This window comes from Microtus oregoni, unplaced genomic scaffold, assembly GCF_018167655.1.
Source record: "Microtus oregoni isolate MIOR12 unplaced genomic scaffold, Mior012 000027F_ref0000203, whole genome shotgun sequence".
In the NCBI taxonomy this organism is placed as follows: Eukaryota; Metazoa; Chordata; class Mammalia; order Rodentia; family Cricetidae; genus Microtus; species Microtus oregoni.
Window position 1 is genome coordinate 4416858 of NW_024543086.1, and position 17858 is coordinate 4434715.

The 17858-nt window shown below is 44.9% G+C and overlaps 1 protein-coding gene across 1 annotated transcript in view; it reads right to left on the reverse strand.

Annotated features, from left to right (window-relative positions):
• Rnf145 (ring finger protein 145) overlaps positions 1 to 15288 on the reverse strand; it is a 46721-nt gene extending 31433 nt beyond the window's left edge. The window contains exons 1-3 of the mRNA XM_041676291.1: positions 15158 to 15288; positions 8846 to 9062; positions 1809 to 1917 (exon numbers count right to left, since the gene is read on the reverse strand). Coding sequence (XP_041532225.1) covers positions 1809 to 1917; positions 8846 to 9029 — 293 coding nt within the window. The 5' untranslated portion in view covers positions 9030 to 9062; positions 15158 to 15288. The remainder of the gene's footprint in view (positions 1 to 1808; positions 1918 to 8845; positions 9063 to 15157) is intronic.
• Between the last annotated feature and the right edge of the window lie 2570 nt (positions 15289 to 17858).

A 17858-nucleotide genomic window follows, 5' to 3' on the forward strand; every position in this document is an offset into this window, starting at 1 on the left:
GAGAACACGACCAGGGACGTTCTGACCGGGGCGGCACCAGCAGGAGGGCCAGAAGCAAGGGCAGCCCAGGTGCTTACTACTCTCACTCTCGCATCCAGAGAGCCACAGAAAAAGCTGGGCGAGACTGACAGGGCTGTGTCATTTCCAGTAACTGTCACTGCCTTAAACTTTCCGGAATTTCCATAAAACTTGTCCACAGGGAGCACTCCAATTTCATAACCAGAAAGTCACTATTTTTATTATTTATTAGGCGGTTTGAGACAGGATGCTGTGTCCTGTCCTATAACTCACTCTGTAGACCTGGCTGGTCTTGAACTCACAGAGATCTGTCTGCCTCTGCCTCCCAAGTGCTGGAATTAAAGTTGTGTGCCACTGTAGTAAATAGGGGCGGCGGGGCTGCATCCCCAGCACCCCGGCAGCCTGGCTAGCTTATGCTCCGAAATAACAACACATAAACTGTATTCATTTAAACACTGCTTGGCCCTTTAGCTCTAGCCCTTACAGGCTAATTCTCACATCCCGATCAACCCCTCTCTAATAATCTGTGAGTACCGGTCTTACCAGGAAAGGTTCAGCATATCTAACCTGGCGGCTTGCTTCATCGCGTGCGTCTGCCCGGGAGAGCGGAGCATGGCATCTCTCTGAGGTGTCTGCTCCCGAGAGGAGAGCTGTGGAGTCTAAACTCACTTCCTCTTCCTCTGTTCTGTTCTGTTTACTCCTCCCACCTATCGTCTAACCAATGAGGGCCAAGCAGTTTCTTTTTATTTAATCAATGACCTTCCTCCATCATGCCACCGCAGCCCAGCTTATAATTTTTATTATTTATAAAAATCAATTTAATTTTAGTAGTATACCATGACATTTCTAGATTCAAATTCAAGTCTGCATGAAAATGTGTAGGGCCTATATTGCACTCAAGGTCACTGCCAAATCTCCTTAGAATTCAGAGTATATTTCATCACAGTAAGTACATGTCAATCAAAAACTATGAAATTTAAGTTTAAAAATATGCTTTAGGTTCAAAATATGCTTTATCCCAAAGGCAGGAAGCTCATATACCACAGCAGACTTCAGACTTAACATTTTGGTCTAAAGACACAATTAGTCCACCAAAAAACTGATGGAGTCACCATCTACACTCCTGCAACTTAGTGCTGACTGTCATGAAGACAGGGCTGGGGAGAGTTCAGCTGGTTCTCAGTCTCCTGTTCTCCGGAAATACAGACAAGCTCATCTTTAAATTTAACCATAAGGCCTGTTTCTGTTGTTTTCTAAAAACCAGAATCCCAATATAATTCCAGCTATTAATCTTGAGTAGTAATAAACATCAATCTGTCTTTGAAACCAACTGTGATGGTTATCTAGACTGTCTATTGCTTTCTTGATCAGATTATTGCAGGTGGAAAGAGCCACCCTAAAAGTGGGCCATACCTTCTGTGAGCCCAGACCCAAGTCAGGGAGGAAAGAAATGTTGCCCATTTCCCCTCATGCTCACAAGTCCATCCATCCTGCTGCCCCAGCACCCTCCACAGACATTAGAGCCAACTTCTTTGGGCTTTCGATGTAGATGCAAATCAGCAGCCACACTGGACCACCTCTACTGCGCCCTGTGCAAGCCAATCTCTTAAACCCCTCTGGTACAAACATTCATTCTCTCAGCTCTGTTCCTTTAGCAGGTCTTGACTAGTAACCTAATTAAGCCATAGCTTTGTAACAATATTCATGAGAAACATTGTACTGACATTTAAAAGAAGAAAATGCAATTTTTAACTCAATCTCATGTTCCAAAACTGGGGTTGCAGCCTTACCTGGATATCTGATGTCCAGCATAGAGGAGCAGGGCAGTCAAAAAATATAAATAAAGCTGAACCAGATGCTGCCTGGGCAAAGTGAGGAGCACGACACTTAAGACGTATCCTGCAGCAGAGACAAGAATACAAATGATTGCACTTTCGTCTCCCAGTTAGTTATACACCAAAGACAAGCGGAAATAAACTACTTTCCAGGCAGCTATCAGCAAATCCAGGTTTTCTTTTTAATTTCACTATCAAGTATCATTCAATTCAAAAATATCTCTACAGATTTTTAAAACTGGAAATAGCAACTGCCACTTTTCTTTTCTTGTTTTTTTTAGCCATAAGTATTAAAAGAGAGAGAGAGAGAAGAAAGGGGGGGAGAGGGAGGGGAAAGAGGAGGAGGGGAGGAGGAGGAGGGAGGCAAAGCCCTGTGTGTACACCGGCAACTGTCACTTTTCATGTCTCAGTGGTGTGAGAGAATTGTCTGTATTCTGTCAATGTGTTATAAATAAACGCTGATTGGCCAGGCAGGAAATATAGGCGGGAATAGGAGAATTCTGGGAAGGAGGAAGCTGATTCCTCCCACTCCTGCCCAGACCACCGAAGCAGCAGGATGTGATCTGCCCCACTGAAAAAAGGTACTGAGCCACATGGCTAACATAGATCAGAAAAATGGGTTAATCAAGATGTGAGAGTTAGCCAGTGAGAGGCTAGAGCTAATGGGCCAATCAGCCTTATAATTTATGGAGACCTATGTGTGATTTTCTTTGGGGCTAAACAGTTGTGGAGTACCGGGTGGGACAGAAAACCCCAACAACAAACAAGCCAGCCCCCTCCTCATGTTACACTTTCTACCTTGTAATTAGATGCAGCACACGAAGGTACAAAGTGACCTCATCACCCCTTTCCTCAATGCCTTCCCTAGTTCACCTCAACTCTCATCATCTCTCTGGACTCCCAGGAGCTGCCCCCTCAGACTTTTCTTTTTTTTTTTTTTAAGATTTATTTATTTATTATGTATACAACATTCCTGCAATGTATGTTTGTATGCCAGAAGAGGGCACCAGATCTCATTATAGATGGTTGTGAGCCACCATGTGGTTGCTGGGAATCGAACTCAGGACCTCTGGAAGAGCAATCAGTGCTCTTAACCTCTGAGCCATCTCTCCAGCCCCCCCTCAGACTTTTCTATCTCCAAATAGAGCCCCGGTCTCTCCAACATCTTCCCATCCATCATTCCACCTACGTGACAAAGGTCCTCAAAGCTCATTCAGAGACTCCTTCCCACTGCGAGGGGAAAACCCATGTTTCTCCTCACAGCAATTTCTGTTGCAGAATATTCCTTTACACTACGTGAAGCTTTGTCACTGTGACTGATTTAATAAAGAGCTGAATGACTGACAGCTCGGCAGAAAGAGGTTGGGTGGGACTTCTGGAAACAGAGAGGTCTTGGGGAAGAAGTAAAGTGGAGTCACCAGCGGATACAGAGGAGGCAGGATGTGCAGGAGGAGAGGTAAAAGCCAGGAGCCACGTGACAGCACGTTGATTTTTATAAATGGGCTAATTTAAGTTATAAAGGCTAGCTAGTTAGAAACAAACCTAAGCTAAAGCTGAGCTTTCATAATTAATAAGTCTCTGTGTCATGATCTGGGGGCTGGAGGTTCAAAAAAGCCTGCTACAAATTTCCCCTAACTTTTCACTCCATTTGTACCCAATGCTTTTATTTTTCTAGTCATCTATTTAACCCTTTCTCTGCTGTAAAGACATTTTTACCTTTCTACTCTATAACCCCGAAGCCAAGTATATCCCGTTGAAGCCAGTATCTGAGACAGCACCCTTGCTATGCTGTTACACTTTCATCTGAGACACTCATCTCTTGACCTCTCATTTCCCCCTTCTCTTTCTTCTTTCACCTTCTTAAGTGAGTGTTGGAAATGTGGTCCCTAAACAACTGCTCCCCCCTCCATGGAGCTATGAAGGATCTGGCATAAAGCACTCTCGCTTTGAGAACTGGTACCCCTTTCCAGACACAATACCCACAAGTCCTCCTGCATACGGAAACAAGCAAAACCACTTCTTACTCCAAGTGGACCCATCCATGTGTTCACATAATCAAGAGGTACCAACAGTTCTTCGCCTACCCCTGACCAGGTAGCACAGCCTCTTCCAACCCAGCCACTCATGCATGAACATGCATCACCACTACTTCTCTGTAAAATTAACAAACAGCCTCAACTATCGGTGGCAACGATGAAGCTAAAGCCCATAAGAATTTATCATTAAGTAAACTGGCAACATTTAAAAATGATGACCCGCTTAAAACCTCAGTGACTGGGGTTGGAGAGATGGTTCGGCGGCTGAGAGCACTTGTTCTTGCAGGGGACCCAGGTTTGATTCCCAGCACACAACTGTCTGTAATTTCAATTCCAGGGGATCAGATGCCCTCCCTCTTCTGGCCTCCATGGGCACCAAGCATGTGCAGGGTGCACACACATACATGCAGACAAAATACTCATATACATAAAATAGGATTAAACACAAAATATTAAAAACCACGTTATTGATGAACCTGTTGATTTATTATTAGAGAGATGGTGGGACTGGGAAAGAACTGGGGGCCTGATCAAAGCAGCAGCTTGGGGTACTGACTTGGCAATCAAGCGTGAGATACATATTTAAACAGATCTAAGTGTTGCTCTCTGCCTGAGTGGTTGAAAACAAGGAAGTGGAAGTGGCTGTGAACTTTCCAGCTTGGGTAATCAGGAAGATGGTTCTGCTATTGAAACAGTAAACAGAGGAGAAGCAGAAGTCTGCCTAGGTCAAGGCGCTGAGTGCAGTGACTGATGGCAAGGGAAGTGTCCAGGCAGTTCAAGGGAAGACATCTAGCAGGTGGCTAGGGACGCTGTCCCTGAAGATTAAGAACCAATTACAAACAGGGATAACAGCCTGCTGACAAGAAAGGCAAGGCTCTATGGAACAGAGACTGACCTTCACAAAGCAGCAAAGCACCTTGGCAGAGTCTGAACAGAGCATCATTGACACCACACGAAGGAGACAAAGGTAGAGGACAACTCACACACGTTTGCTGCTAAAACTCTGGGAGACACCCAGACGACCAAAGGTAGAAATGGACAGATTCTGAACAACACCAAAGAATCTGATTTCTGAGCTTGGTGGTGCAAGCCTACAGAGCTGAGGACTCAGGGGTCAAGGCCAAGAGGGCTACCCACCTGTATCAAAATCCTGCCTGATTCAAAGGGAGGGAACAAGGATTGAGGGAGAGAGGGAGAAGGGAGAGAAGGAGGGAAGAAGGGAGGAGGGAGAGGAAGAAGGAAGGAAAAAAGTAGCAGAGGATGAAGGAGGAAGAGTCATAAGTGATAAAGGAATAAGTTAGACAAAGAACGGGGGTGGGGCACTTATCGGCTTTTATTGTCAACTTGACATAACCCAGAGTCATTTGGGAAGATGGAACCTCATCTGAGGAAGAACCTGGATCCACTTAGCCCATGGCCATATCTGTGAGACAGTCTTGACTGAAGGTTGATGTGCAAGGCCCAGCCCACTAGCAGTGACACTGTCCCTGGGCAGGTGAGCCTGGGCTGTCTAAGAAAGCTAGCTGAGCAGATGCCAGTGGGCAAGGCAGCAAGCAGAATCCCTCCATGGTCTGAACTCCAGCTCCACTCTGACTTGCTTCAGTGATGGGCTGTGATCTGAGGTATCTGCTGAAACAAACACTTTCGTCCTCCAAGCTGCTTTTGGTCAGTGTTCCATCAAAACAACAGAAAGCAGCCTAGAGCAAAAAGAAGACAGCTGCCCTGCAGGCAGGGTGACCTGAGTTCTCAGATCCCTGGGCCCGATGCAGAACTAACAGCTGGGCATGGTGGTGCCAGGGAGACAGAAACAAGGAGACCCCTGGGGTTCATTGACCAGCCAGTCTATCCTATTACTAGTTTGAGGCTACTGAGAGACCCTGTTTTTCGAAACCCAAACAAACTTGAATAGACAAGCTGCCTAGGGTTTCACAGAAAAGAACATCCTATGCTACCATTTCACACAAACAATACAAGTGCAGTAAAATTTCAACAGGGTGTTTTGTCTGAGGAATGAAGCTGCATAGTTAAACTCACAGAGCAAACTAATGAAATCTATGTAATTTTGAATCTTGATGAGAACAGGATTGATGATTACTTCAAACTGGGTCCTGCTTTTTGGGAAAAATCATTTTATAAAATTAATTTTTAAAAGGTTTCCTATCCTCATGAAGAAAGGAAGGAAGGGAGGGAGGAACGGGGGGGCGGAAGGGAAAGTAATAATAAAGTCCTAAAAGAAAGGAACTAACTATAGCAAACAATAAAATATCATCTAAGCTCCCAGCAAATAAAAACAGGACACAAGTACACAAGACTAAAAGAACTGGGGATGTTGGAATGGACCAAAGCATACACACTTAGGAAAAGATGAACTAAATTAATACACGGGCATTAGAATTGTCTAGGAGAAATTATTCAACATACCGTGACCTGCATATGCAGATAAATTCCAATCAGAGAAAAGAGTTCAACGTAATAGCAAAACCACAAAATTAATAAAACAAAACACAACTCTTATTTTTATCTCTCTCTCAGTTTGTCTGAGATGGGGGTCTCATTAAGTAGCTTGGGCTGGCATCAAACTCAGGCTCCTCCCTCCTCAGCCCACCAAGGACTGGGATTGTAGACACACACCGTCACCCAGCTCCAAACTCCTGAGAGTGAAACTAACCATAAGGAACCCTAACACTGGGGGTGCGGCTGTGGGGCTGGGGAGCATTTAAGTAAACTCTTACAATTTGGCAGTCTAGAGAATATGTCAACATTAAAAAAAAAAAGGCACAAAACTTTATATTCCTGGGTGAGGTAGACACCTATACACCTGTAAGGAGATCATTTGGGAGGTTGAGACAGGGGGATAGCAGCTTTGATAGTGTAGCTTGGGATAAACTGGACTACACAGTATAACCATGTCTCAACAGTAGTGATGTTTCCACATAAACAAGTAAAAGCCAAGGCTTCAGAGCCAGGCCCGCCATGCCACATCCATCAGAGAACAGGGGACCACATGATTCCCACTGACTTCAGTCACAGACCAGGGGGAAACCAGAGCTACTCTGAGGACTTCTGAGAATTGTGATAAAGAACAGGCAGGGGAAACACTTTAACATACACTTTAATGTTCTGATTTCTCTGCATAAAGGCGATACTTTGACACTTGAGAATTTTTATAATGTATCTAGGAGTAAATTCTGTAAATGAAAGCATTAGATTATATAATACTCTGACAGAACCCCTTCCCCAAACAGACACCAGTTCACACTATGGCTGTGCTCACCTCTCCATGGACCTACCTAGTCACTGTGTTTGAGAAGCTCAACTGAGCCGGGTCGTGGTGGTACATGTCTGTAATCCCAGCATTTGGGAGGCAGAGGCAGGCAGATCTCTGTGAGTTTGAGGTCAACCTGGTCTACAAGGCAAGTTCCAGAACAGTCAGGGCTACACACAGAGTAACCCTGTCTCAAAAAGCTCCCCCCAGTAACCCCCCCCCCCAAAAAAAGAAAGCTAAACTGAGTTGCCAAAGTTATAAGCCAGAGCTGGTTCCAATTGTATCAGAACCTATTCAATTTCTAAAACTGATGCTTCTATTTATTAGGCAACTGTTTTATAATAACTTCCAAATTGTTTAGAAATAATATTATAATAAAAAGCACTTTTTCCAAACCACAGTGTGAAATACTTATTAGATTAAGCTAGAAAATCTATGCCTAGTCACTGTCAACAGCTGACTGGAACCATTTTCCATAAACCAGTTAGCACAGAAAGGCTAAAGCTGAGAATTCCAGTGTCTGCGGCATAAAGGAAGCCCCTCATGTCACACAATTTCCCAGGGCAGTGTCATACGGGAAAGATGAGTTCACTGAACCCATCTGCCTCACTTCTCACAACAACAGATCTGGGACACTCTTACAGGCTTCTAAGGGCTAAGTGCTGGAAAAAAAAACACTTCTACAGACATGTCATAAAGATAGGTCAATTGTCTGTAAGTTTATAAAGATACACATTGTTGCTTTACAAATCTAATAACGGGAATTGTTTTTAAGTATAAGAAGGCACCATGGAATCTGTATCTGGAGCAGACAATAGAGATAGTGAAAAGCATGTCATTTGTTGCCAAGCTAAAAGTTAATTTGAATAAATTTTGTTTCATGCCTGAGTATCCTAACTTTCTTTAACCTCAAAGCATACTAAGTCTGTTGTAGAATTATCTTTTCCAAGGAAGAAATTATTACACTACAAAATTTTACTTTGTTGAAAGAAATACTATATTTGTAAGTGTTATTAATGCTTAATTTGACTCAAAAGTAGTAAGAAAGGCTAGAGAGATGGCCCAGCAGTTAAGAACATTGTCTCCTCTTCCAGAAGATCCTGGTTTGGTTCCAAGACCAGCATGGCTGCTGTAGGCACTTCATGAATGTGCTACACAAACATACCAGCAAACAAACCTTCATACACATATAAAAGAAAAATATTTCTCTAATAAGAAGAAATATTGCATTTTCTAAAGCTTACTTTGGCAATTACTACTTAACCCCAAATTAGAAGGGGCCAAATTCCAGGAAAAATATCTCTCCTTATTCACACTTCTTCATACTAAAAGCAAAAATGTTTACCCATGTCTTTCAATTTTATTCTAGAAAAATTAATCCTGTTCTCCTCTGGCTCTAGTAATTCCTATACCAGGGTAAAACAAAACTAGAAACAAAACTCACAAACACATCCACTGTCAACTCCATATCCTGGACGCTCATTTTATCCAAAATAAAAAAATGGATATAAGGGCAATTAATGAAAAAAATGCTGTGAATATGAAAGAGAATAAGGAGGACATGGGAGGGTTGGAGGGAGGAAGGAGAAAGGGGGAAATGATATAAGTGTAGCATAATTAAAAGAAATAATTTTTAAATAGAAATGGAAACAAATTCATCACAAAGCCAGGAAACGCACGCAGACACTTACCTACATAATGCATATTAAGAGCCAAATACTTATACTGGAAAAGAGGGTTGTTGTTGAGGCTACTTCTTTGGATCTGCTGGAAAAAGGAGCTGACATCCCATCTGTACAGGACATCCAGCAGCATGATGCTCGGCACCCTCAAGGCCACGTTCAACACTGCCTCCAGTTTCTCCTTTGCAGCCATGTTTTTGTTTTTGATTGGTTTCTTGGGGCCGACCTAAAAGTCAGAAGACACCATATGCAAAGAGAAGTCAACACAGACCACCTTTCGAGAACCTCCCAAGAATCTAATGGGTTGTTCTGGAAACATCTCTGTTTCCATATTTATGTTACATCAAAATGCTCTCGCTTTCAGATATGCCCCAACATGACTCAGAATAAACATTTACACCTCAAAACTTAAAGAAGCCGCTACCTCCAAATCTCCTAACTTAGTCACAAAAGCTCCCCATGAGAATGCTCTAATTTGAAGAAAATACCCTCCCCCTATGTTGGTATTTGAGACTGACTAACCACTCTAAGAGGAGGGAAGATGTTAAAAATATTTACTAACTGAAAAAGCCTAAAGTACTAATGAAAGCGGCAGGTTCGGTTCTCTGCATTTTACACACGTCTTTATCCTTAATGTTTATAACCAAAACTGAAAAACTAAGTATCATTTTTGTTTCTTTTTACAGTACTGGAGACCAAACCCAGGGCCTTGTACCTGTGAAGCAAGCCTGTATCAACTAACAGTCCAAGCTACATAGGGAACATACAACACAGAGAAATTTCAGGAAAGAAACAAAGAAACATAACATGATATTGTTTCCTTTTCCCACACTTATCTGGAATCTCATAGTCGCTGTAAAGAGAAGGAAGATGAGGCTCATGGAGTGAGTGGTAACAGTGGGCGTGGGAGATGCCAGGCATCGAGTCTGTAAGGTCTTTGCTTACACAATGATAAGCACAAAGAGAATGGAAAGAAAAAGCAGGAAAGGAAGGAACTGGATGGCAGTTAGCAGGATCTCAAAAGAACAATTTGATGAAACAGCTACAGATTAATGTAAGGAATGCGCAGAGGGCAAACCCAAGTGGGTAAAGGACAGCTTCAAGAGTAAGGAGAATTCTGGACTCTTGGCTCTGACGATATCCTTTTAAGAATTTTGCTGAGAAAGCGAAACACATTTCTAGCGTTGGCAGTCATTTCAGACATTAGCAGAGAGACGAAAACATTTATTTTTGACGGGGATTACAGTGACAGATGCTGTGCTATAGTCAAGTGTTTGTCAATGTTCCCGCTGTCCTCGGGGACCGCTGCGAACTCCTTAGCTCTGGCACTCTCAACTCAAAGGAACTAAGCTTAGCACACCATCCAGAAACTTCTCACAGCCCTACGTCAGTCATTCCCATAGCAGGAATGTTCTCACACATGTGAACACGCTGACAATCATGTTATCCCTGTTTTATAGATAAACTATAATTCTGGTGACTTTAAATGAGTAAGAGCTGTTAATCATTTTCCTATATGCAAAAATAAACCGTGGGACTCAAACAAAGTAACTCTGTCCTAGGAAGAAAACTATCACAAAAACAAAAAACAAAAAAAAACTACAATCAGTCCTAACTGTGAACCACACTGCTGAGAAACTCAACTCAAGGCAGCTGTTCTCAACCTCCCTAATGCTGCGACCCTTCAATACAGTTCTCATGCTGTGGTGACCTCCAACTATACAATTACTTTGTTACTTCATAACTGTAATTTTGTTATGAATACTGTTATGAATCGTAATATAAATACCAGATAGCAGTGTTTCATATCCAAAGGGGCCGTGAACCGCGCGTTGAGAACCACTTACTTTAACGGAAGCTCTTGCTCCTATCTATAGTCAACCCCACATATCCACAGATTCTGTATCTGTGCAGTAAATGATCTCAGCTTCAAAATATTGAATGTTTGTTCTGAATATGGTCAGACCCTTTCTCATCACTGTCCCTCAAGGAGTAGGATATAAAAGCCACCTACCTAGTTCATACACTGTATTAGACATTGTAAGTAATCTAGATGGTTTGAACGCGGCATGGGTGCAGCTGAGTCATCGACTCAGCAAGTAGAGCGCTTGCTGCCAAGGCTGACAACCTGAGTTCGATCCCTGGACACTACATGATGAGAGGAAAGCACCAAGCCCAACAAGTGGTCCTAGGACCCGTTCCGAGACTACTCCCTGGATAAAGATGAGTACAACTTAAAAGCATCCAGGAGGATGTTCCTAAGCTGTATTTATGAAAGGGACTTCAGCTCATGCAGGCTTGGGTATCTAAGGGGTATCCTACAACCTAAAGGTAAATGGAAGAAGCACTATATGACGGCGACCTTAATATTATACTGGAAAAGTGACTGTTTCTGTACATTCTAGAATTCAGTGTAAATCACTGCTGCTGTCTGTGTAACAAACAGAAGTAGGCATTATTGAGTTGATATTTATGGTCAGTATTCATTTAATCTAGTGCCTTCCTCTGTGTTTAATGTTACTTTTAAATTGATCATATTTCCCATAACTCTAAAAGAGAAAATTAAGCACATACTCCCCTGTTGTAAAAATCTCGATCTGAATGTGGAAAGAAAAAAAAAAGTGCTGCCTAATCCATACATGTATCACAAAAGAAATCCATTAGCCAAAAGGTGCATGTCCCTGGAAATGCCCTGTCTTCCAAATACAACAAACAAAAACAAACCTTGGGTCCCAAAGGCTACCAATTCAGAAAATTATCCAAGAAACAAAAATCAGCACAATTAACTCAAAAGCCAAACACCGGAAGAAAGTGGAGTAGCTAAAGTCAGCCCACCTGAGAACAAACATATTCAGTGTTTCCTTCATTTCTGGACCCGCTTGAAGTTATTAATAAGATGCCCCATAGACGGACATGGGAGAAACACAAAAAACACAAAAGACCAACCACATCTCTCAGAACTTTGCAGTTCTGAATCTTCCTGAGGTAGGCATACATAGGAACAGGTAGGAACCATCAGAAATAAATCAACGATCTACAGTCTAGCCCCATGCTCTAACTCAGTAGTTCTCAACCTTCCCCATGCTGCGACCCTTTAATTCAGCTTCTCATGTTGAGGTGACCCCCAACCACAAAATTATTTTCGTTGCTACTTCATAACTGTAATTTTGTCACTGTTATGAATCATAATGTAAATATTTTTTGGAGGTAGAGGGTTGCCAAAGGGGCCACATCCACAGGTTGAGAAACACTGGACTAAACCAACATCTAGACAAAATTCAGAGATATCTGCCATGTTTGTAGACGCTTACACTTCCAAGCAAAACTCCAGCCTTCTGGGCCAACAACATGGCTCAGTGCCTCAGACATTTTTTTTTTTTTTTTTGGTTTTTCGAGACAGGGTTTCTCTGTGGTTTTGGAGCCTGTCCTGGAACTAGCTCTTGTAGACCAAGCTGGCCTCGAACTCACAGAGATCTGCCTGCCTCTGCCTCCCAAGTGCTGAGCCTCAGACATTTTCAAGCCTGAGGGCCTGAGTTCAGTCCCTGGGACTCCCTGGGCTGAAGGAGCCAAGCCCTCGGGGCTGAAGGTGGGAACTGACTCTTGAGGTGTCCTCTGACCTCCATACCAGCACTGAGATACTGCACACCTGACCACACAGAAACACAAGGTAAACAAGAGAAATTGTATATCCTTAATGATTGGTTCAAAGAATGTATTTTCCTGGGTCTAGTGTCAAACAGAGCTAATTAGTGTTTCTCTTTTTTTTTTTTTTTTTTTTTTTTTTTGGTTTTTCGAGACAGGGTTTCTCTGTGGCTTTGGAGCCTGTCCTGGAACTAGCTCTGTAGACCAGGCTGGTCTCGAACTCACAGAGATCCGCCTGCCTCTGCCTCCCGAGAGCTGGGATTAAAGCCACCACCGCCCGGCTGCTCACACTTCTCTTAAAACAGAAACACTAAAACGAAAAAGTTTGACATACCCAAGTCCAAATATATAAACTTTCTGCACTATCTTCTGACCTTTCCTGCAAGATCCTAAAACTTCCTTGAGTTATGGAAAGAACTGGAAATGAATTCTGCATCATGTTTCTGCAAACGTCGCAAACTAAAGATGACTCAAACCTACTTTATACAGCACAGCAGCTAAAAAATAAATTTCTTTTTCTTCCCAGAAACCAAACCTTTCTTCCCAGAAACAGAAAGGACGGTTCAACAAATGCTCACCCAAAAACAAATCCTAGTAGTTTCAGGGAATGCCTTCCCATACCTGGAAACAGCAATGTCTTGTATAACGTGCACAAGTTATCACTGGATTTGTGGGTTAGGAAAAACAGGGGCCTCATTCTGCATTTTCCTAAATCTACCACATTTACTTTTAAATAGGAAGAAATCAAATAAAGCATCCTTAACTAAAAAAAAAAAATGTAAAGGCTAAGCGCTGCTGAAAAATTACCTTGCATTTTTAAAAAGTGTGGTATTACGATAAAATAATAAGGGAATCCCACAACTCCTTAACTCCCCTTTTAAAAAGACAAAGCAAAAATAAGGACGCATGACTCAATGTAAAATTACTGATGGTTTAAATTGATAATATAGATAATTTAGGGCTGATAGTTACACCTCTTTTCTCACCAGAAGGAGAGTAAACAAAACCATCACCATCAACCTTCTTTCTTTGCCCTCCGCAATTAAAGAAAAATTTTGTATCAACTAAACCTAATGGTAAGCAGATGGGGGACAGGAGGCTGTCCATCTGTTGGGATGCTAAGACCTTAAAAAAAAAAAGTGAAAGGGCAAAGCTGGGCCCTAATAGCCGAAAGGAAAAACCAGGAAAGAGAACTTCCTTACATAAGTGTTGGCACACGTTTTAAATATAGCTAGTCCTCCCCACTCCCACTGCGTTGCTAGCTAACTTTGTATGTACTTGGTTTCCACAGAAACTACTAGCAATCCTGTGATTCCACATCATCCCCGAAACCACATCGATAAGAGTTCACTCAAGTGCAAAAGACATCGTCCAAAGTAAGGGATGTACAGAGGGAAAGGGAAACAAAGCTACCTCTGCCATTGGCCGCTCAGCCTGGGTCACGACTGCAGCACCAACAGACAGCTCATCCTTTTGGGCCTCGTTCAAGATTCACAGAGCTGCACACTCAGTATTTTATAAAATAAAGACGCACACAGTCCCCCTCCTTTCCTTTCAGACTAGTTTCCTGTTTACTGCAGACAGCGATGCAAAGCCGTCCATTAATCTTTGATGCCTACCCACTGCAAAGGCCCCTTCCCCCGCCCCATCTCTCTCGCTCCCTCCCCGCACCCCCGCCCCACGCCTGCTTTTCTCAGATACATTTGAACTGTAGTAACCCCAAGCCAACTCGCGGCAAGCAGGCAGCACAGCACAGCAGCAGCGCGGCGGGGACGCAGCAGCCCCAAGGCTAAGGGATTACGTGGAGCAGAAACTCTGCCAGGGAGAGGCCCGGGTGCTCCCCTGTCTCGCCAAGGGTGCTGGTTCTGCCGCGCCACACACCGAAAGGTGTGCTTAGAAGAGTCCAGCCAAGTTCCTAACCCTCAGATAGAATGGGAAGCCCATTCCACAAGGGAGAGCAAGACTCGAAGGGTGGGAAAGCAGAGCTGGAAAGAGCGAACCCAGGGATGGCAAGCGGGAAAAAGAACCAGGACACACACACACAGAGAGACAGAAAGATGAGCAGCTCGTGACTGTGAAGTGTGTGACGTGACACACTGCACACTGAGTCCAGGGGTCCCCCACTCAATGGGCTTAGCAGGTCTTTTTGAACCCCGCAACCTCGCACATCCTGCACAAGGTTAGGCTGAGTTTAGGAGCTACAAGGAGGGGACGTCAGGAAAGTGGCAGGGAACCTTGGAAGCAAAGTGGACTTTAAAAAGGCAAAAGAGGGAAAGTTGCAAATGCAAACCTGGGCAAAGGAGCCCGAACCGGGCACCTCTGCGAGACAGACCGGGAAAGGCCTTGCAACCGGGGTACTGGAAAGAAGAGAGGGGTGAGCCCGAGTGAGGGCATCTCAGGAATGTGAGGGTTCTCTCCCTCTCCAGGCGCGGGAGAGGAGGGATGGTGGGTAGGAAGGAAGAAGCCGAGGCCCCGGGAGCTAGTACGGGGCTCGGCGAGGAGGTAACAGGAGACCGAGCGCAGCTCGGGGGGTGGGCGGGAGGGCGCGGTGCGGAGGGGGACGAGGCCCCAGCCAAGATCCGGAGGAGGAGGGGGGCGCGACTGGGAGGAGCGAGGATGGGGGAGGGGAGGCGCAGTGGGCAGCAGGCCTGCGGGATGCTCTGAGCTGACCGCAGTCACCTGGGGCCGCAGCCTCCCTGCCTGCGGGGCGGCACTGAGGATGGCGGTGTCCGCTGCTGCCCGGTTCCGTCGCCCGCCCCTCCGGTGAGATCTTCGGCTGAGACGGCGGGGGGCCCGGTATGCGCGGCTCACAGCGGCGGCTCTTCAGCGTCCGGCCTCGGCTGCGGCGTCTCGGGAGGCGGAGGCAGCGGCAGCGGCCCGAGCCGCGAGGTCACCATCGTCCGTGGCGACAAAGGCACTCCCGGGCCGAGCGCCAGCACCAGCGCCCGGCGGCCGCCATGGCCTGGTCCCCGCGCTCCGGCTCCGCCCCCCACGCTCTGCGGCGACCGCCGGTTCGCGCGCTCTGCGCCTGCGCGCGAGCTTGCCATCGCCCGGCCCCAGTGCGCCCACGCTCACTCACAATCGCTCACGGCGGGATCTTCTCGCACCGCCTCCGGTGAGTGGGCCCCAGATGCCGGCTTCTCTCTGGTGCTGGCCCGGGAGACTCTGCCTAGGCAGGGCGAGGCTACACCTGGACAAGCACTGTGACCCCAGCCATTCTGACACGTGTTCGCGCTCACTCCGCCGACACCACGAGCGGCACGCGCCCACACCCACACTCACCTGCTGGGACCACGTGGGACAATGTGAAAGGCTGGTCCCTGCCGCGTGCAAACGCTAGAGCAATTTTTAACTCTCCTCGACTGGACTAAGACGGTCGCCTCCAGGGTATCAGGGACTACGTGCAGGAAAAAGGTTGGATGCTGGATGAGTGAACGGTTTGGAATTGCTCCCAAGGACTATTCTGACTCCTTGGTTTGGTGCAAATAATTAACTACCTATGAAAATAAATGCTCTTAATGGGTTTGTCGTTCCTTTTGGTTCAAGGTTCAAAACACGTTACAGTGCACACACCCTCTCCCCGACGCCCAGGAAGCTCTTTTGTTCTGCTGTAGTCTCCTAATACTGTGACTTATTCCTACCTTATTTTAAATGTCAAAGCTTTTAGAGCAGGAACTGTTCCCGTGGCATAAGGCCCCAGGCTCGCTGTGGGTATTACTCTTCCCTGGACTTCAGCAGGATTTTGCAGAGATCTATTACTGTGTTTGTCTATATTAACTTGCCTTGCCATTACCTTCTGCAATTTGCCCTTGTTCCTTGATTCGATTCAGTCTCTAGAGAACCAGTTGCCACTAGAAACTAGTGTGGCCTTTCATTAGACAGTGCCTAGGTAACAGAAGATGAACAGCAAATAATCCGTAAGGTGTTGCACCATGCTGGCGCATTCTGAACTTGCCAAGAGCCTCCACAAAGTGTACTTGAAGTTTGTGTCCACTCTGTCCGCTGCTTAAGACACACAGACAAAAGATTCAGAACCTCTGGGTCCCCCTTACCATTCTGCATTTAAGCAATGCCATCAGAACTGGAGAGATGGCTCAGCTGTTAAGAGTACTTTCTCTTCTCCAGAGAACACTCCTATATCACCCCCCAACTCCCTGGTTCAATTCCCAGCACCCAGGTGGCTCTAACTCCAGTCTCAGGGGATCTGACGCCCTCTTCTGGTCTCCATGGGCACTACAAACATGTTTTGCGCAGACAGACATGCAGATGAAACATCCATACACATAAAATTTATATGGAAACAATGCCATCTTGGAGACATCAGTAAAATTCACAGTAGCTTATCTTCCCTTCCGTTGTGTCTTAGCTTATTTTCCTGTGGCTGCAATAAAACCCAAATGGAATTTTTGGGAGAATGGATTTACTTCAGCTCACTGTTTGATGCATGGTCCATTATGGGAGAAGTTAAGGCAAGAGGAACTTGAAGCAGCTGGTCATTCTGTATCCCTAGTCGAGAAGCAAGCAAAGAGGGATGTCAAAGCATGCATGTTAGTGCTTAGTGCCTCCCTTTCTCACTCTTACGCAGTCCATGATGCTCTACCCAAGGCTTGGTATCACAATAATCAAGATAACACCTTCTGGGGCTGGAGAGATGGCTCGGTGATTAAGAGCACTGACTGCTCTACCAGAGGACCCAGGTTCAATTCCCAGCACCCACACAGCAGCTAACAACTATCTGTAACTGCTATATCTGACACCCTCACATGAACATACATGTAGGCAAAACACTAATGTACATAAAATAAGAATAAATAAATTACGTTTTAAAAAAGATAACACATTCCACAGACGTGTTTCCATGTGACTGATTTTGTCAAACCAATGATGAGCAGCAATTATCACATATACTGACTTCACGGCACGGTTTAAACGTGTCTGGGAATTCTGTTCATAGTTCCTATAACCACTTCTGTTGAGGTTCCTTAGGCCACTCTGGAATAAACAACCCTGTCACATGGCAGAACAGTGGGTTCATGCGTCTCTGCCTGTAGCCTACTAAGCTAAGCGTGAAACTGTTCTGGTTAATGGTTGCAGTAGGAAGCTGCCTGTGCTAGCAAGACATTCTCTTGGCTTTCACTCTCAGAGTTTCCCTCCTGACTGAGTCAAGAAAGCACGAGGCCAAAAACATATAACAAAGAAGTGAAAATACATATATTAATCTGAATGGTTGCCTTGATTCTCAGATAAACAGCAGAATCTTGACAATACTCTAGTTTCGTGAGATTTTTGCTTTGTCTAGGTGGAAGGGAGGCCTGCCCCAGCCCTTGCCTTTCTTTGTCTTTCTAAAGAATAAAGAGAATGACTTCAAAGCTCAAGAATT